General features: G+C 28.3%; 1 protein-coding gene across 1 annotated transcript; it reads right to left on the bottom strand.

The window, feature by feature from the left end:
- Positions 1 to 1,857: 1,857 nt before the first annotated feature.
- Positions 1,858 to 21,271, bottom strand: LOC122268450 (uncharacterized). The gene is made up of 7 exons (XM_087154758.1): positions 19,205 to 21,271; positions 18,852 to 18,965; positions 18,345 to 18,458; positions 18,063 to 18,167; positions 17,593 to 17,709; positions 16,694 to 17,276; positions 1,858 to 5,302 (listed from the first exon to the last, which is right to left on the bottom strand). The coding sequence occupies exons 2-7, from the start codon at positions 18,890 to 18,892 to the stop codon at positions 3,497 to 3,499; spliced, it is 2,766 nt and encodes a 921-aa protein (XP_087010884.1). The 5' UTR covers positions 18,893 to 18,965; positions 19,205 to 21,271; the 3' UTR covers positions 1,858 to 3,496.
- Positions 21,272 to 22,266: the final 995 nt, after the last annotated feature.

The following is a 22,266-nucleotide window of genomic DNA, read 5'->3' as shown; positions in this document are numbered from 1 at the left end:
TATTTTTCCCACACAGATTGACAATTATTTATTCCAGGGAAAGACATCCCTTCATAGAATATCTGACCATCCCTTTCTGAGGTTTCTATGACGAACGTCTGTTTGGGTGGGCCCTTTGTACCCCCTTCCTGACAGACACCTCATTTCTACATCTTTTTTCACGTGATTGGAATCACCCCCAGCAACATCAATCCAGCTGACCCTTTCAGGTGATAAAGAATGACAAAACAAAATTTAAAGCGTTCCTTATGCTAACATAAAAAGAATAGTGATATGGTTTTAGGAGGGAAAAGCCATAAAATGCTGAAAATATGCAGTTATAAGAGCAAATATACCTTTTTATGCATTTATATGCACAAATGGCAAAAAGTGCTAAAATATGCAATTGCATATGCACGTATGCAATTGCATATTATCCGCTGTCTACTGATAAGTAATAACCTAAGGTTGAAAATAAAACACTTCAAAGTAGTAAATATCTACCTCTCCACAGATGTAAAATTAAACACTTCAGGTTGAAACATATATACCTCTGGAGGTATATTTAAGGTATATTTTAGGTTGATTTTGAGGTATTCATTTGCACCCTTTTCAACCTTAAGGCCCTTTCTACGCTGACGGACAAGTCAAATTGAAGGAGCTATGGGTGGGAGAAAGGGAGGAATAGGCGTGGACATTAGTGGACATAGGGGGAGGAGATATACTGAGCGACCATGGAAGTCCGGGTTACATTTTTTGGCAAAACTCAATATTTAAAGGGTGCGCCAAAAATAGATCACGCAACTATATTTATTACTTTTTGGTGTATTGGTCTGAGGTAGTGTGATTCCTTGTTACTCCTCTTATTTATTTAATTATTTTTACACCATTCATATTTCGTCATCATTCCAAATACTGGTAATATCAAATAAAATTTAAAATAATATATGACACTGTTTTTTATTCCTTCATATTAGGAATCCTTTAAAACATTTACTCTACTCCAGAAAAAGACTTATTAACCAGACTATTAATATTTATAAAATAATAATTTTGTATAAATTGTTTTGGGGCCTTCAATCTTCTTTCTGCGAATCCCCAACAGTAAATAAATATTACAGCCTCGATATCATTTTGAATTTTCTTTCACTCACGTAACTATGTAATATAGCGTGTATATAGTCATTACATCTCCGAATATTTCAGACCATATTTTACATTAGAATTAAAGTGCGCAAGGGTTTTACTTAACGGGGGACAATTAACTTGCATTTAATGGTGATCCTAAAGGTATATTTAAAGGGTTATTTTATATTTCTGATGTTATTGAAAAATGTGAAAACTGTAGTTTCCATGATTCACGACGAATAAATCTTAATGTCTTTCCCTACATTATCTTGGAGTTTCAAATAGATTTTTTTTCCAAATAATTAATTTTTTTCTTATTTAATATATTGTTCGTGTTTTGATAAAGTAGAAAGCATAATTAGTGTAGTGCAGACGGACAGTAAGTTCGGATCTTTGAGTTGTTGAGATTTTAATTAAATGCACGAGATAATTATCATTTTTCTTTTTGCTCCTTTACATTGACTCACATTTTTCAGACACTTTTCCACATTATCTACGTGTCAGTCGCTTTTTCTTTTTTTCTCCTAGCTTATAAAAAGATATTTTTTACAAGGTCATCTATTGATATGACCAGGCCATTTCATCTGTCAGATTTTCATAAACTTCATTCTTTAACTCCAATTATGAAAACTTTTTATGTAGTTATCATAAATTTGATAAAAAAAAAAAAACATTCTTAGCAATAAGTTTTATAATCCAAGAAAATAACAAATGTAAAGTTAAAGGATAAACTTTCAAAAATTCAATGCGTTTTAATATGTACAAAAAATTTTATTTAAAAGAAAAAGATTTAAGCAACATTAAAATATACGCTGTATTCATTCTTTAAAGATTAAATGAAGAAACAACATGATGTGAAATTAATATTTTCAACAAAACAAAACGTCTAAACAAAATAATAAATCATAAAATCCAAATTTAAATAAAGCATAAAAGAGAAATAGCGTAATTTCTGAAATGTGTGTATACTTCAAAAAATAATAAATTATAACAATATTACTTTTTTTGCATGTTATTAGTTTTTAACCGCTGTAGTAAAACAGCTATTATAACAGCATAAATCAGTTAAAACATGAAAGCTAAATTAGTGCTGCAATTACAAGTGGCAAAAATCAAATAACAATCATTTTATGAAAGACTTTCTGCAATTTTTAACAATCACAGCTGGTACTTTATTAAATAAATAAAAGGTCGCACATGCTTTCAAATGTAAACATCAATAGTTGAGTAGCAAAAAAAAAATAAATAAATTATAAAAAAAATAAAATTAAAGAAAAGGAAATATACATTATATACAATTGGTTCGAGAGGCCATAACTAACAAAACTTTCTCTGACTTTTGATATGGATTGATGTTTTGGCACGAGAGTTATCTAAATTGTATTATCTGCCAGGTCTTAAAAAATAGTAGCGAAAAATATACTTTAATATATTATTTCAAAATTCAGTACAATTTTAATTTCCCTTAATTTTAAATTAATAATTTTATAAATTTTTCTACATTCAGGTATAAATCCTTTTATTCTGGAGATGAAAATAAAGGGAAAAAATTGTTACAAACGATGCGAGTTTATTGCATTTGAAAGAAAAAACATTATTTAAATTTCCACGATTTAAAATATCGTAATAATAAATTACTGATAAATCAAAGACTTGCAGGAAAAACCATCACAGATTAAAATCACTATCTATTTGTAATGTTGACACTTGAGTACGATGAGTTGTTAAATTAAAAGCGAATCACGTGAACCGTCAGCGCGAAAGAAGCTTTCGGAAGCGAAACTCCATAGATTAATAACAGATACTTAAAAAAAAATTTAATGTAAAATAAGAAACATTTCAGACGTAAAAGGCGATGATTTAGAAAGTACCATTGAATTGGGAGAAAAAATTTAGACTTAAAAAACATGTAATTGGAATATATAAAGAGTATGATAGATGTCAAATACTAAATAATGACAGAGATTTTCAGTTAAATTTCTAAAATTAAATTTAGGAGCATTAATTTCTATTTCAGGTTTTTTAACTTTCGAAGCTACTTTTTGAGGTATATAAATTAAATTTAAATGAAATACATCAAGTTAACTATAAGTTTTAACAGAATTTTAACAGTAAAGAAGATTGAGAGTAATTCTTATTAAGAGTAATTGAAAATTTGATATCAGATATCGTGTAAAAACATGTCACCAGGCAATTTCATGAAGAATCGGAAAACAACTTTTTGCATAATAACTATTGAAAAACATAAATTTTGAAGAAAAACTAGAATATATTTATATAAAAATTTAAAGTTTCTTTTTGTTTTTATGGTCAAGAAAAGGATTCAAAATATATTTTGTAAAAAAATTTAAAATTTCTTGATATATAGATTTAATTTTTGAATTTAAAGTTAATTTGAATTTTTTTTCTCTTTTTGCGCATCTAAAATGTATTGAGGATTTCTTATTGGCATGCCACGCGTGTATCGTGGATCCACGATTTCTGGAAGTAAACAATTAAAATAAAATTGCTTTAATTTCTCAAACATGCAATTCTTCCAGAATTCGTCATTTTTGAAAATCTTATGAGTTTTAAATCCTTTTCTTGACCACAAAACAAATAAACAGTAGGATCTATTAGTTATATGCAGTTGTCCCTGAACCTGATAGAAATATAAATGCTTAATATTTATATCGCCAATGGATTTATCCTTGTTTAGGTTCCAAAAAGTTGTTTTTCTGTTCTTGATGAAATCTTCTGGTGACATATCTCTACATGAAAATGGGCATTTAATCTCCACTATTCCGTCGTTATCGATTAAGCCGTCGGGAGGCGCTCCTAAATAGGAATTAGTATCATCTATAAATAATCCGCAGTTTTGTATCTTTAAATTTAATTTTCCTTCTATGTCTTTCTTTACCTCGTTCTCCATTTTTTTCCCATAATCACAGGCTTCACTATAAAAATCTGCGTAAAGGATTTTTTTAACTAGTGAACCACAGGATGTGGTATTTTTCCTGCGACACACTTCACCAAAATGAGAAGCAGTTAGTATTTTCTTCCTAGCCGCTATCCATAATGGTGAATCTGCCTGTTTGATGGTATTTTTCTGTAGGTCTTCTCTTTCCCTATCACTCAATTGTAGGGAGTCTATAATTCTGGATTTTTTGGCCTCAAACTCTTCTTGGATTATATCAGGTTTGGAAGCAAAGGGGTCATAGCTGGTGTCTTTATCTTTATTTAGATCTAACTTGCGTTTTTTGGCCCTAATTTCTCCCTGTCTTATTTTCCTGGAACATCTCCTCTTTTCCGCCTTACAGTCCAATTTCTTACAAAATTTATTAGGACTGCATTTAAAGGACGTTCTATACAGGGCTTCATATTTTCTGATTGAATTGAAGGAGGAAACTGCTGCGTTACACCGCATGGAATAAGAATTTCTCAAACTATAATTAATTCTTTTCCCACCGGTATTTTTCGCGATTACAGAATTCAGTGACTCTGCTAAGTTGCTGGTGGCGTTGTATAGCAGACTCTTAGCATGGGAAGATAAATTATCGAATATTTCGATGATGCGAAAAAAAATCCCATCCTGCTTCATTTCTTCAACGATGTTTTGAATGTTTTCCCCCACTTCTAATCCACTTGTTATCACCTTCTTTGGTTTGCAAAAGTATTCACTGCATTTGTCATGCTTTCCAAAAATATGGTAGGGAATGTTGATAAGATCGGTCCTCAGTTCTTTCATCTTCCGAATTTCAGAAATTTCTGATTTCCTATGGTGATTTGACGCAGACCATATCGCTTGTCGCATTCTAAATAAGTTTGCGCCTAAAAGTTTCCTAAATTTGATTTTGAAACCATTTTTCGTGCTCTTCGATAGTTCAGTAAGTTTACTGCAAACATTTCGAATCAGATGGTTTTTGCATTCGATTTTCTCGACCATAAAATTACCGTATGGAAGAGAATCTAGAATTTTTTTATGGACGTTGCTGTCTCCGTCACCAATCATTTTTGAGTACTTGACTCCATACATATCCATGCTATTGAGGAAGCCGTCAACTATAATATCGCTTTCCATAGCAGAAGATGGGCCACTCCAATTTTTGGAACACGCGTGTTGCTTGTTTTCTTTTCCACGAGCGCACATGGAGCAATACTTGTTCCTCAAGCCCAAATAGAGCACTTTTTCAGTGTGATAGCCAATTATAGCAGCCTGGAAAAAAAGAAGCCAAATTAAGATGCGAATAACACTTTGTTATGAATTGCATTTAGGCTTCAACAAACATTTGATTTGGCTAAATGCTCCTAATAAATTGTTAGCAAATAAGTACTATCAATATATTAGGAAACTTATTATTATTCAGATCGTGTGTCAAAACTATTCACTTTTCTCAGCAAACACCTTAAATCTATGTAGAAACATTCATATTATATTTTCAAAATCAAAATTTTGTTAGACTGGATTGTATATATATTAGACAGTATATATATATATATATATATATGGATGGGTGATTCTCACGAAACATGACAATTCGGACCACAAAATTTCTTCAAATTCAACACTACACTTATTAATATCTTATAGACAGCAGTGTAGTTTATTGACATTTTCTCGAGAAAAAAAATAAAACAGAAATTCACCAAATCTTGAATGCCAGGAAAATGATGTATTACCTTAGAAGTTTAAAAAGCAGTCATTTTAAGTTAATAGTAAGTAACTCAATTTAAGCCTTTATGTTAGATGGACCATAAATTGCTTAAATTAATTCTTTTTATCCACTGCAGAAATAAACAAAAAAATTTTTGTTGCTGATATGTACAGAATAAAATTGTGTATAATAATCAATCATTAAATAAATAAATAACTTTGATTACATCCAAGCATATTACAATCATACATAAACTTGGTATTAGGTTTATATTTGCTTTCCCTCTTTACAGTATTAGCAGGAATTTCTGGTAACACTTCAATGTCCTGGCATTCATAAGCCAGGAAAATAACAGCCAGGATAATGACAAATTCGCCATTTTATAGCATGTAACTTTACTTTAATTTAATATTTTGGCCTAAGACGTTTATATTCTACAGAAAACAACAGGATTTCGTAAAATAACTCAGATAAATCTATGTAGCTTTTGTTATTAAATTTCAAGAAGCCAGGAAAATGACAGCATTAAAACCTACACCTTGAAAAAATTTTGAAATAGATTTTGAGCCAGAAAATTGGTTCTTTATTCATGCAACAAGACATGTTCAGATAGGTGGGTATCTAATCAATCTATTAACATAAGATATTGATTCCTGGTGCTATCTGTTTTGGTTATAAATCACTAAATAAAATTAGCCAGGAAAATGACAGATTTTCATGGAACAAACAAATTGACAGAATTTTTTTTTAAACGAAATTTTAGTAAACAATACCCTCTGCGTATATTCTAGAAATGCTTACATAGGATAAAATAAAAAAAATCAGATTTTGAAAAATGTATGGGAAGTTTTGAAGCTAGTTATTATTGGAAATATTGTTTGGGATAAGCCAGGAAAATGACATTTTGATATTCAATTAAATTTTTTAAGTATACAAAACAGTCAATGCTAGTGCAAAGTCATTTTAAAATGTTAACAGCAATGCTATTCATTAATTTTTTTTTAAAAAAAGTTCTTTTAGTATTATAGTATTTGATCTTGGAGCAGGGGACAGTGAATTGTCATATTTCGTAAGAATCACCCATATATATATATATATATATATATATATATATATATATATATATATATATATATATATATATATATATATATATATATATATATATATATATATATATATATATATATATATATATATATATATATATATATATATATATATATATATATATATGTAACATAAAAAGCCTTTTATTAATCTTTTTATGTTAGTTTCTTTGCTATAAAACAACTCCTACTTTAGTACTAATTAATTATTCTATTTGAAATACTTTCTCACACTTTTAAAAGCCACATCCTGTTTCTAAATCTATTTTTAGCCAAAGTATGCATACATTTAAATAAAGATCTTTTTTCCCTTTTAAGCCGTGGGAATCAATCACTCGAGCAAGTTCATTAACCAATTGTAATTTCTGAGTTTTCCCTCTTTTCCCTAAATAGAGACATTTTAGGATTTTTTGCAAGATTTTCCCTACCAGAAAGACTGTTTGCTGATAGAGTAAACATCACTTTTTTCGCTCCCACTCAACTAAGAATGATCAAATAAAACTTACTCTGATTTAATTAAAATCCTGTGTCTGTTTCCCTGCTCGGTCCGACTGCATCATTTTACAAGCCGAGCAGGATTTTAAGAACTGATGAAGCGGGCGCAGGATAATATTAAATGCTTCTTCAAAACATAAAAATAAAAAATTAACTAAAAGAACACACTTCTACTATGATGGAAGATTTGAGCCTTTTAACGAACGAATCGAAGACTTCACAGAGAATGCTTAGCAGTTCATTGCCAATGCTGCGAAATTAATTGGATTTGGATGAATCTTGAAAGCATAGTCTGCAAATTTATCAATTTCGGCGTTAGTCAGTGACTCATCTTAACGAAGAAGATGGTTTATTCCCCTTTTCTACTAACTCTTCTCGTGTTTACTCTTGGAATGGTGCGACTATGGAGAAAACATTAAGAAAGAAAAAAAAAAAAAAATGTTTCGTTTACCCTTTTCAAGAATTCCATGCCTCTAAAGACCATCTGTTCCATATTTGTGAGTTCCTGCTTATTTCAAAGTGACAGCGATTCTACATTTCCAGAAGTTCATCTTAATGGCTACGATTCTGTTCGCGTGTACAGTTTAGTGATAATACAGTGATTCGCGCAGTGATTCCCAGTGTTTAGTGATAATCCTCGATGGAAAATTCTTCAATGGTATTCATATAATGAAAATTTACTTCGATCCGTGCTTTTACTTCGATCCGTGCTTATAATAATTTACAAATATTTTTTGATTATCAAAATATGTGGTGTTTGAACAGCGAAAATAATAATAGATTTTGGTTATATTCGGATATTTTTTTTCTCATTCTTGATATTTCATTGTGATGATTATTAATTTTTATGATTATGAATTTTTCATGATTATTAATTTTTATTCATTGTTCTTATTTTGATTGTTTATTTATGCATTTTCAAAAACTTATAATTATTGAAATTTACTTATTCTTCGAGGAATATTATATTATTAAATTGATTTAATATTATTAGCATAAAAATGTTAAAGGATATTTAGTTTCGTTTTGATTATATTATGTGTTGTAATATATGATCAATTGAATATTTTTTTTTAAATTTTGCTTTAGTGTTTATCGTAAGGTAACGATAAATAAGCAACTATGACATTTAATTTACTTCTAAATGCTATATTTAATTGTTAAAATTTATTTTGGTTATTTGAATGCCCTTACGGAGTGGCAAAAATTACAAATTTAAAATGGATGAAAATGCCAAAAGCAATACAGATAATTCTGAAAAAGAATTGAGTGATAATTTACAAAAATTAAGTATGGATCAAAGTGTACAGGATAAACCAGACATACTAGTCTTTGAGCCGGACATTGGTGTTCAATTCACATCCTGGCTCAAACACTTCGAAAAACAAACTCTAGATGCTAAATGTAATGACGAATGGAAAGTTAGAAATTTTCAAAAATTCATTAAAGGTTCAGCTTTAAAATTGTATATTAATAACTGTCTTAATTGTAATTCATATCAAGAAATAATTGAAATTTTTAGAGAGCATTATTTTTCACCTCCCTTTGGCTTTAACGATTTTCAAAATTTAAAATTTTCTGGCCAAGCTAAAGACCTAAATTCATATTTTACCGAAAAGGTAGAGTTAGGTCGAAAAATAAATTTAAGTAATGATCATATAATTGAGGGTCTATCTATAGGTTTGCCTCCCCAAATTAAAGCACTCTTGGTATTAAAGGAACCTAAAACCCCGATTGAATGGCTCACTATTGTTTCGAAAATAATTCATGATGTACCTACGGTCTTACCCCAAACTGAAAAATTACCAGAGTCTAAATTTAATGGGTATAGACCACAATATCAAGGCTGGGTACCAAGGCGGCCATTCTTTAACAACTCAAGTAATCCAAATTATAATTCTCGACAAAATCAAATTTTTTCTCGGCCTAGTCAAAGTTATAACCAACAATCCCAATTTAGACCTAGAATTCAAAATGAAAAGTTTCAAAGAAATAAACAACAAACTAGTCATTTCGCCCAGGCTTCCCAGGAGTTGCCTCCTAAGCCATGTAAATACTGTGATAAGCTTGATATAACCAATGCTTATCATTGGGGCCAAAATTGTGTAAACAAACCTAATTCTTTTATGACTGAGAATCAAACTCAGCATAAACAAGAAAGTGACCAACCAAAAAATTGACAATTAATTGTATCCGGATACATACAAAATAAAAATGAAAACTATGAAAGTGACAAATACCCGATTTTGACAAATAAAACTATCCTGTTAAATATTGATACAGGTAGTACTTTAAATATCATCCCAACTAAACTTTTTGAAAAACTTAATGTCCAAAAAGAAAGAAAGAACTGTGTTAATGTAAAACAAACAAAAGGTATTTTGCAACTTAACCACACTTGTACTTTAAATTTAAAAATTGGAAATATAGCTAGGTCAGTGGAATTTTATATTTTAAATACTGATCTACCTTATGCCATATTGGGTTTAAAGGAATGTAATGGGTTTAAATTTGTGATTGATTGTGATAAACAAGTTGTAATGCAAAATCAGAGAAAACTGATCACTTTTTCGGATTATAAAAGCAACTTGTCTTTACACATTTCTCCTGAAATCCAGGTTAATGATTGCAACAAAAATACCAATAAAGAAAATAAAGTTAAGAATAAAAATAAGGAAAGTAAAAATAAAAGAAAAAATGTTAAATCAAATAAAAATAAACAAAAGGAAGAATTTGTTATGGAAAATAAAATTTTGGACGTGAGAATAAACAAAGATAAAAATGTAAACAAAGTGAATTTAAGGAAAAATAAGAAAAATGGGATAAAAAATAAAGATTTAAATAGCAAAACTGAAAATAATCTTGAATTTTCAAGTGTTCTTGAGACTGATTGTGATAATGTGGGGCCGCATTGTCAAAATCATGTTGACGGAATTATGCAAATTCAAGATGATGAAAAAAATTTCCAGCTTCAGGAATTTTAACAAATTTTTCAGATATTTTTGCTAAGAATAAATAGTATATAGAGACAATAAAAGTTGAACCTCAAAGTGTAAAATAACCATCAAATTTACCAGTGTCAATTTTTTTTTGTTTCATGAAAATAAAATTAAAAAACACCGAATATGACGACAATACGCATAGTTCAATGGAACATGCTGTCCCCTTTTTTCTGGAAGATCCGACATTTCAAATTTTCTTCAAGTTCAATGTTTACCCAAATCTAGTAGGATATGGGGCGATGGTAGTTTTTCTCTGTGGTGAAAACCAAAAAAATTTAAACTTAAGCATCTATTGAAACTAGGATCTTCCAGCACATCATTGTTGACACTAGGGACTGTTTTCCTCCATTTGGGGAATACAGCCCCTAATCCAGCAAAAATTTTCCCCTAACAACACTGAAATCCTAAATTTCAGATTAAAGACCATTGTGTCAAAATTTTTTTATACATTTTATTTTCAAGATGTACAAATCCTGAAGAAAAATTTTTTTGGAAAAAGTGTCAATTTGTATTTGTATATTTCATATCACTTGTATTTTCATGTTTTTGAATATTTACATTTTAAAGAAAGTTTTTATAAATTTTCTTATAGTGAAAGTTTATTTTAATTGTGTTAGCATGAGTAATAACTTTATTTACAGTGATTTTCAAAAAGGACTGAAAAAACTTAAATCACAAAAAGTATTGAAAATGAAGATCTAACACTTCATTTTGATGGTAGCGCTACATCAATTTTTTTTCTCGAGACTTTCATGAAATTTTTTTATATTGTGTACCTATATGTATTTTTTATAATTCATATTACTTTGAAATCTTGTTAAAAGTGCAATTTGATTTTTTTTATTTTAATTGTGTCATCATAGGGAAAGTTTTGCAAAGGGATAATTTAAAAAAATTTTAGATATTAGTCAAAATTTTTCGGCGAGGGGGGATGTAACATAAAAAGCCTTTTATTAATCTTTTTATGTTAGTTTCTTTGCTATAAAACAACTCCTACTTTATTACTAATTAATTATTCTATTTGAAATACTTTCTCACACTTTTAAAAGCCACATCCTGTTTCTAAATCTATTTTTAGCCAAAGTATGCATACATTTAAATAAAGATCTTTTTTCCCTTTTAAGCCGTGGGAATCACTCGAGCAAGTTCATTAACCAATTGTAATTTCTGAGTTTTCCCTCTTTTCCCTAAATAGAGACATTTTAGGATTTTTTGCAAGATTTTCCCTACCAGAAAGACTGTTTGCTGATAGAGTAAACATCACTTTTTTCGCTCCCACTCAACTAAGAATGATCAAATAAAACTTACTCTGATTTAATTAAAATCCTGTGTCTGTTTCCCTGCTCGGTCCGACTGCATCATTTTACATATATATATATATATATATATATATATATATATATATATATATATATATATATATATATATGTATATATATATATATATATATATATATATATATATATATATATATATATATATATATATATATATATATATATATATATATATATATATATATATATATATATATTAAATTGTTAACAAAGTCATATTTTCTCTAATTAATACATTTTTAAATTATGAAACATATGAAAAAGAAATGTTTCATTTTAAAAACAATGTAGGATGTTCATTGACTACTGAATTTATATGAGATAAATTCATAAACCTTGAAATTTACACAGAAGTTATGTGATACAATAAATGGTGTCCTATACATAAAAAAAAAAAAACGCTTCTGTTTTATAGATTGTACATGACAAGGAGATGGTAATAAAAACAGTTTTTTTTTCTCTTTCTGAACTTAATTTGCGATGTAACTGTTATTTAAGCCAATTAATCAGCATCACGATACTAAAGTCTCAAAATCAATGACTTTTACAAATTACCTATTACATATAATAAAATGAAGAATTTCCGTGTGTGTGTCTGTATACCGGACTGCAAAAACGGTAGGTTCTAAGAATGCGAAATTCAACAAGAACTTGAATGAGTACGATTGCAAACTTTTTACGAAGCCCAATTTTCGATTTCCGATTAGATTTTTAAATTCAAAGACATTTAAGAAGTTGTATTTTTTCATTGGTTTAGTAGAAACCAGAGTTGGCCAAAAATGTAATCGATTACATTTTTTGATTACAGTAATCAATTACTTGTAATCATGATTACAATTTTCAAAAATTTTGATTACAGCTGTAATCATGATTACAATATTGATTACAGTAATCAATTACTTGTAATCGTGATTACAAAGTTTGATTACAGCTGTAATCATGATTACATAGTCGATTACAGTAATCAATTACTTGTAATCATGATTACAATTTTCAAAAAATTTTGATTACAGCTGTAATCATGATTACAATTTTGATTACAGTAATCAATTACTTGTAATCATGATTCCAAGTAATTGCGATTACAAGTAATCACAACAAAAACGATTACAAGTAATTATGATTACAAGTAATCAAAATATATGATTACATGTAATTTGATTACATGTAATTTGATTACATGTAATTTGATTACATGTAATTTGATTACATGTAATTATGATTACATGTAATCTAATTACACGATTACAAGACTATTGTATTCTTATAAATGATTATATTTTACAGTAGATAGTAGAATGTATTTTATAATGATACATTTTGCACGTATTAACATGTACTGCATTTTGTACGTATTTGTATACGTACAAATGAATGTAACTGAAATGTATGTACATATGATTTTATCTAGTGCATATGTTCAGACATTTTAGTATCACACACATGTACATACACTTATATTATAGGTATAAAATATATGTACGTATGTATATAGATAATAATTACGTATGTATGTGCAAACAATGTAGGCATGTACATTTATACACAATGAATATATGCATTTTATGCAAATATTTGTGTATGTAAAATGTATATCTATGTTCATGTACGCATGTATATACAAGTACTTGTGTTTGTACGAACATACATACATTGTCTGTACAATGTATGTCCCATGCATGTATGTGCAATTTATTTATGAACAGTACAATATATGTATGCATGTACAATATAGGTATATCTGTAGGATGTACAATATATGTATGTATACATGTACATGATATGCATGTCCAGTGTATTTATGTACATGTACATAATATGTTCATGCTCAATGTAAGTATCCAAATAAGTATAATACATTTGTGAACTATTGTACGTACATTGGGCGTATTTATATTTCACATATATTCATACATGCATTCGACATGCATAACGTACGTACATACACACATTTGAGATGCATATATTGTACAGATGTATATACATATAGCTTACAGATGTATATACATATAGCGTACAGATGTATATTCATATAATGTACATATGATGAAATGTCCATTTATGTTCATATAATGTACATATGTGTGTACATATGCAGTACGTATGTGCATAAATATATTGGGCATAATTCTTTCGTACAAATTTTACATGTGTACATGCATGCTATCCCTATCTATGCATATGGTGCAATGTATATATGTACAATGAATGTATCCACACATGTACAATACACGTATGTTCCATGTATGCATATCCATATGTACTATATATGCACGTACAATACATGAATGTATGTACATACATTGTACATGCGTACATACATTACACGTATACATATGTACATTACATTTATGTCTAAATATGTGTACAATGCAATAAATAAAATGCATGTAAGTTAACTTTTAATGACTCAAGCAAGTTAAATGACAAAATCAAACGATATTTAAATTTAGTTTTCAGCTTTAATTGTTCTATATCATTTTGAAATTCTCTGAATAAAAAATTATTTTCAGGTATTTTCATGAAATGTTTGACAATACACATTTATTTTTTTTATAACATAATGCATGATTCATAGAAATTTTTTAAATGGTAAGAGAAACGGTAAATTTTATGTGTGGAATTAATATTTAGAAATTCCAAATAAAATTATCGTTTGCTTTCTAAAAAATATGAGGTCGAGTTTCATATACCTTAGAATAATTTTAAAACAAATTTTAATAACTTAACTCATATAAATTTTTTTAATGTATGCACAATGTATGTGTATATTGTAATTACATATATTTAAATGTACGCACGTATTTGTACATTACTTGTAATTATGTACATGTATACGTTGTATGCACATGCATACATTGTGCATATAACTATTTTTTTGTACATCTATGCATTACATGCGCATAAGTATTAACAAAGTATGTAGTTATACAAGTACATACGTAAATTGTACATAAGTACATACTTTGCGTGCACATATATCGATGTACATATAAATATGCATGTATACATGTACGCATTTTATTTACGCAACTATGTGCATATATTGTACCTTTAAATAACATTTTTACATATTGTACGCAAATACGTACAATTTTATATACAAACGTACATTGTATATACGTGCTATTATCGTAAATTTATACAATATATGCACTTAAGTACATAAAAGCATGCAAACGCATAAACATTATTTTCATATACGTTCATACATACATTGTCTATGTATACAAAGATACAAAACATTGCCTTTTTGTACAAACTAACATACATGCGTACATGTATCATAAATGCATAATTATATGTACTAAGCATATGCGCATTGCATTAAGTATATTACAATATAATTATGAATATTGTACGTACAAACAACGTTTGTGCATACATTGTATGTATAGGAATCGCAAATTGTACGTTCATGCGTGCGTACATTCTATGTACATAAAAATATGTAAACACATGAATACTTACATAAAAAATTTGACTATAGTATACAATCGTAATAACTTGTAATCGTATAGTTTGATTACAAGTAATCACAATTACATGTAATCATATATTTTGATTACTTGTAATCATAATTACTTGTAATCGTTTTTGTTGTGATTACTTGTAATCGCAATTACTTGTAATCATGATTACAAGTAATTGATTACTGTAATCAAAATTGTAATCATGATTACAGCTGTAATCAAAATTTTTTGAAAGTTGTAATCACGATTACAAGTAATTGATTACTTGTAATCGTGATTACAAGTAATTGATTACATAGCTGTAATTATCTGTAATCAATTACAGTTGTAATCGATTACAGTAATCAACGGCCAACTCTGGTAGAAACCATTGTTTTAAAGTTGACAATACATGATTCAGCATTTTCAAATATCTGAAAGATAATTTCATTAATGTTTGCAAGCTCTTAAGTATAATACAAAGAATTTGTTTATTACGCATTCTGTGCTACTTAATTATTTTTTACTCATTATGCTAGCTAATATCTGAATGATCAACGAGATCGTGATAGGATAAGCGAACTACTTTACCATATTAATGTTTTTAAGGTTATATGAAACGATGCGTTAATTCTATTTATATTTAGGATTTTCAAACGTGTTGCAAAAAAACTAAATAATTTAAAATCAACGCTAATTGAAATTTAAAAAAAAAAACGAAATTTAAATGGAAAACAAAATTTAGGGAGAAGTGGTACTAATTCACTTTAAAAAAAACTTAATAAAACACCAATCTTACCATTGACGTCAATGATAAAAAGTTAAATTTGATGATAAGTTCTAATTGAAATAAAAAATGAGCTATGAACTAAAAAGGGTAAAAAAATGTGCCTATTCATTTCGGGGAATCGTAAAAAGATGCCATAAAATTGATACCAAACATGCTAAATTTCGGTAATGGGAACTACTGGCAGCATTGTAATTGGTTAAGTTATAATACGTACCAAATATATTCTTAGATAGGTGAAAAATATTCTATTAATAAATTTGGTGCCGATTACAGCTGCACAAATACTGTAAAGCATGCTGTGAAAGAACATAATATTGCACCTTACCTATTTTATATTGCTTTTACCCTCTAAAATATTAATTCTACAATAAATATCTTTTAGGCCTTAAATTTTATGTAGTTATTTGACACTTAAAATGTATTTGCTTAAACCATTAATTTAAAACAAAGAAACTATAAATAATAAAACTACATCTCATATATCCTTGCCCTCTGTCGATTGAAACTTTTAATATGTTATTGTTATTCAAGATACTATCCTAAAGAATTCAAAGTTTTCTTATTCTCTGTATAAATATTTTTCTAAATAATGTAAAAGAATGCCTGAACTTCATTTTGCTATCTGAACTAATGTATACAATCTTTTGCATCTACAGAAATTGTATAAAACGTTAAAATCATAATGTTTAAATTGCTTAAGTTATTTGCATTAAAAAATGGATATAACGAACTATTTTCAGAAAAACGTAATGTGTAATAAACTTACTGCTCCTGATAAAGATGAGTAGTTTGTGCGATAGGATCTTTTTCCCCAAGTCCCATCAACAATGACGGTGAGAAGAGGTATTCCATCTGAATCCACATCTTCACGTTGCCTTGCAAGTCGTTTCTCTTCTTCAGCTGCCTTTGCCATTTCCGATGTTGCAGTTTCTTCCCAAGCTTTCGTAAGATGCTCTTGCTCTTTTGCAAATCTTCGACTTGACATGCAGGGTACATTAAAATTTGAGAATAGTTCTTCCATGTTAGAAAATCCGCATCCTATTGCAGTGATTCCAAGAACTGCCGCAGTATTTATTGAAACGGATTCTTCATTTGTGTGCACAACATCCTCGAAATTGCACAAACGGCATTTGAATCTAAATGAAGAATTAAGACCATTCTTCATTTCAGATACTATTATAGCATCTTTTATTTTGCAGTCAAATGGGCCATGATCCTCAAATCTTTTTAGGTTTTGGATAAAAAAGGAAAAATCAACAAGCCTTCTCCCCATCACATTTATGCCAGCAGAAGCAACAGGTTTATCGGGATTTTTTTGGGAAAAAGATAGCAATTCTCTATTATTTTTCCTGAAAGAAATATATATATATTCCACAATTAAACATTTTTTTAATTTCTGGTTCTTCAAAACATTGAGAAATTAATTTCCAAAGACCTTACTTGGTTTTATTATAATTGTTGTTTAAATTAAAGCTTAACATCAACATATTAATGGGGGAAAAATTAACCATCATTACTATTATTTCTTAATTTGGCATAATAAGAAATATTTAAGTATTTTTAAATTACTTTGTTTGATTATGCAAACTCTCTTAGCTTTATCTTATATTTAAATATTTGGCTAAAAAGTAGAACATTTTATATTTTGTAAAGTTTTAAACATACCCACGAAGTAAATCAAGAGCATAATTTCCTGAGATGTTAATGCTTTCAGAATTAGTGGCAGCTGATGCACTAGATGCTTCTTGGGAACGTAATTCCATTTCTTCGAAAAAAAAATTCCTGAAAATGCAAGATTATTTTTACTTTATGTAAGCGAACTTCATTTTTTAAATATTACAGATGACAGTAACATTTAAGATATAAGTATACTATAAGCAAGTTGATGTGTTATATATATATTCCCTACATTTATCATCATATCATATCAAAAATGTAGAGAAAAATTGAAAAAAAAGAAAAAAAAATGGTGTAAAGATTTATGAAAAGAGAAGAAGAAAAAAAATTATTAAAAAAATTTAAAAGCCGAAATCAAATTAATGAAAAGATCTGTATCTGCATGTATGTAAAACATTCAATTACTGAAATTTTTTAATAAAACAGTTTCATAAACAAAAACTTTTTCTCTCCCTTACCCATGAAATAAATCTAGAGTCTCGTTTCCTACGACTTCCATATACGGAGAATTCGTCGAGGTAGATTCACCTTGCGAGGTAGTAGGCAATTCTTGAACAAAAATTCTGAAGAAAAAAAAGCTAATTGTTAAAATTCTAAAAAAGTAGAAAAATTTCATATTCATTGTAGTTTTTCAACATTTACAGCAATAAAAAAATAAAAAAAACTTATGGCGGCTGATACACTAGATTCCTAAACTTTTTTTATTAATGTATATTATAATCTTTTTTTATGAAACTTACCGATTAAATGCATATAGAGGCTCATTTCCTGCTACGTCCGTGCTTTCAGGATTAGAGGAAGCAGGTAAATGGACGGTTTCTTGCGGGCTAGCTGTCAATTCTTTATTGTTATTTCTGAAATAAATAAAAAATTATGTATCTAAGCATTTAGAGGAATAGAAAAATTTCATATTCTTTATTTACACCGTTAAAAAAAGGTTTCTCAAAATTGAGCAAAAATGTGCGGAAACAGCTCTGAAAAAATTTAGTCTAATTTGAAAACTTGCTCAAAACAACATAAACTCATTTATGAGACTATACCCACACTTGTTTAAACAATAAATTACTCAAAATGAATTCTCGATTAATAATTTTTTGAGCCAAGCATTCAGCTCAAAAATGAGCATATGATATTACTAATTTGAGCATGTTATTGTATTCAATAATACATAGATGGAGTTTACAGATACTATATATACTTGTAAACATTTCTTAAACTATACTATAAACCTTATTTTTTAAACTTACCCATGGAATGGATATAGAGTTTCATTCCCTGTGACGTACATGCTTGCAGCATTAGCGGAGATAGGTAAAACGATAGTTTCTTGCGGCCTAGGAGACAATTCTTGAATATTATTCCTGAAAAGGAAGAAACTTTATTTTCCTTTCGGTTATCCACATTATATTTTTTGTTGCAAAATATTTTAAAGACTAAAATAATTTAAGATTGAATTTTTAAGATTGAATTATGATTTATTTAATGCATTAAACATTGCATTTAAACTTTCTGAAAAATGGGTAATTTTCTACAGTTTTCAAAAGATATAGAAGTAAAAAATTTCTTAATTATTCTATAGCATAAATGTTTTTAAGCTTACCCATGCGATAAATTCACAAGATGATTTCCGGATACATCAATACAATCAGAACTAATAACTGGAGATACGTTGGTGGATTCTTGCACAAAGGTAAGAAGCGCCTTTTTTTTTTTCTAAAAGGAAAAATAAATAATTTTACGTATGTTACTTGTTTTTATTATAAAAATAATTGTTTCTTTAAAATTATGTAAAAATTTACTACATGAAAATATTGGTATTTTTTTCTTCTTTAATAATCATCTATTAGGAGGGTAAATTAATTTATATGGAATTACAGGAATAGTTAATTCTAAAATTATGAATACCCAGTTCAGTTACCCAGAAAAATCCCCAGACCTAGAAAAATTCATAGACTTCCTATCCGATAGGACCATCAAAGTTTAAACCACCATCATTAAACTTACCAAGTGTTTTTTTTCCTGCCTGATTTAGAAACAATTAATTTGAAATAAGCAATTTATTTTTTGAGGTTATCAACTAACTACTTAATAAATTTTACTTGGTTACTATAGATATAAAAATGTATAAAGCAAAACTCTCTACAGTTATTTGATTTCTTGAAAAAAAAATAATTAGTATAAAAATTAGAACTAATAAGTTTAAAAATTGAAACACTTGATTAATAAAAGGAACATTGTAAAAAATATTAAACCATGACATTTTGATAAAACAAATTATGCAGAATGTGTTTATACATTGCAAAATTTATTTGGATTGAAACCGTTACTAGGTGCGCTAAAATACATCAATGGATATATATCACAATGAAAATAATATTTTAATATAAATATCTCGATACATATTTGTATACAAATATGAGGAAATAAATTTAAAAAAATTTTTAAACTATTAAAGTTATCAAACACTTTCTAACAACTGGGAAATATTAAAATAAATTATCGTTTTAGATTAGTACTTAATAATGATGAAAATAAACAGATAAAGATAATCGAAATGAAAATTAACATTTCACATATAAATATCATTTGCATGAATGTTAGTATTTTCAAGACAAATAACTTTTGGATCAAACATAAGTAAAATCAAGATGTTAATTGTCTAGTGCATTTAAATTTATTACATTTTTAATATTAGATTCTCAATATTCCAAATTAAAAAATATCATATGATAAAATAAATCTTACCTCACTGCTGCAAGTGCTATCATCCTTTTTTTCATTGCCAGTTTCGATATTCCTCTTCTACCCATCTTTACAAATGATTTGTCACTAGCAAGTGGTCCTCTGTTTTTATACAGTTGGGATAATAGCCCTTGGTCAAGGAGGTTAGAATAAAAGACATAGTCACACCACCCCCACTGTGTCGCGTCACAAGGGGGTTCTCTGTCTCTCAAGCATACCCGGAAGTGTTACTAATTCCAATTTTCAACGCAATAGCGTGAGAAATATAAACACTGATTTTCTCAAGCCCTTTTTCATTGGACAACGTGCGGTTCAAGTGCTTTATTATTAACAAAAATAATTAATTTAATTAATAATATTACTTCTGATTGACTACAAAATTGTTTTTGATTTTTATTTATTCTATTTAAATTTTCTTGATACAACAGTGAAAATTAAGAAAACTGAAATAAGTTTTATTTTCTGCGCATAATCCGAGGTATGTAAAACTCATGAAATAAGTTTAAAATATAGAGAAAACATGGAGATATATTCATTTTTTTAAATTTTTAATCACTTTTTATTTATCTTTATAATATTTTTTCCATGTTTTCTCGAAGTATGATTAATCCGGAGTTTATATATAAGAACCAGTTTGTTTGCATAGTTTTCAGCTCAAAATGGTAAATGTGAGAAAAGTCACCAATCTTTATGAAAATTAGTTCAGTTTGCGCGACTGCTGGACTTTTATCAACACGTCACAACCACATGATTTCAGTACTTTTAAAGAACATCAGTGTAGGATATACTGGGCTAATGTACCCCAGGCAGTCGCACTTAATCTAATGAAAAAAAACATCAGTGTAGGGTATACTTCAATTTGTAATCACATTACTTTTCAAAAAAAATAAATAATAATAATAAATAAAAAATATTAAAAGTACATAACTACTTTACAAATTACTATTAACGATAAACAAATTACTAATTTATGGCAATAAAAGCTACTGTTACATTTGGAATTGCTAAGTGCTTTCTACTTCTTACATTTGCAATGACTCGAGTTGTATTTGCTTCTACAATTACAATACTGAAATCCTTGACCACCTAAGTTTTTATCCTTACGAGGAAGTTTTCTCTTAGACTTATTCACTATCCACATAGTTGCCACATTTTTTGAAGCAAGTAGAAAAAATTTTCCTGTAACAAAACACTGCAGAAAATAATTGTACATACCCAGTGGCGTGCCAGCCGGGGGGGCAGAGGGGGCAATCGCCCCCTCTGAAATTTTAGTGAGGGGGCAAACAATATATTTCGCCCCTCCTGAAATTTAAACATTCGAGAAAATAAAATCAAGTAAAATTCCGAGTAAAAAATAGTCAAAAAGTAAAATTTTAGAAAAAAGTAACTTTTTAGTTGAACTTTGTAGCTATTTTCCAAGTAAAAAACCTAATTTTCCTCTGAAATTAAAGTAAGAGGTTATAATAAATATGAAGGCAAGAAATAAATTTAGGTAAAATTGGTAATTTTAGGAAAAAACAATTTTTTTTTTCAATTTTGAAGCTATTTTTCAAAAAGAAAACCTTATTGTCTTCTGAAATTTAATAAAAGGGCCTATATTGCGTTTCGCCCCTTCTGAAATTTAGACATTCACAAAAATAAAGTCAATTTAAATTAGTAAACTTAAAGGAAGAAAAAAACTTTTTTCAACTTTGAAGCGATTTTCTAAGAAAAAAACTTTATTTAATTCTGAAATTTAAATGAAGGGTGAGTAATGTACTTCGCCCCTCTTGGAATTTTGCCATTCGTGATAATAATGTCAAGTTAAATTGATAACTTTAGAAAAAAATAACCATTTCTTTTTCAATTTTAAGGTTATTTTCGAAATAAAAAATTACTTATTTTACTGTGAATTTAAATTGAGGGGGCGAATAACGTGCT

Source organism: Parasteatoda tepidariorum, chromosome 11 (genome assembly GCF_982258835.1).
Source record: "Parasteatoda tepidariorum strain Cologne lab strain chromosome 11, Ptep-v5.0, whole genome shotgun sequence".
Taxonomy (NCBI): domain Eukaryota; kingdom Metazoa; phylum Arthropoda; class Arachnida; order Araneae; family Theridiidae; genus Parasteatoda; species Parasteatoda tepidariorum.
Note: the sequence above shows the minus strand (reverse complement) of the source record. Positions and strands in the feature narration are given on the sequence as shown.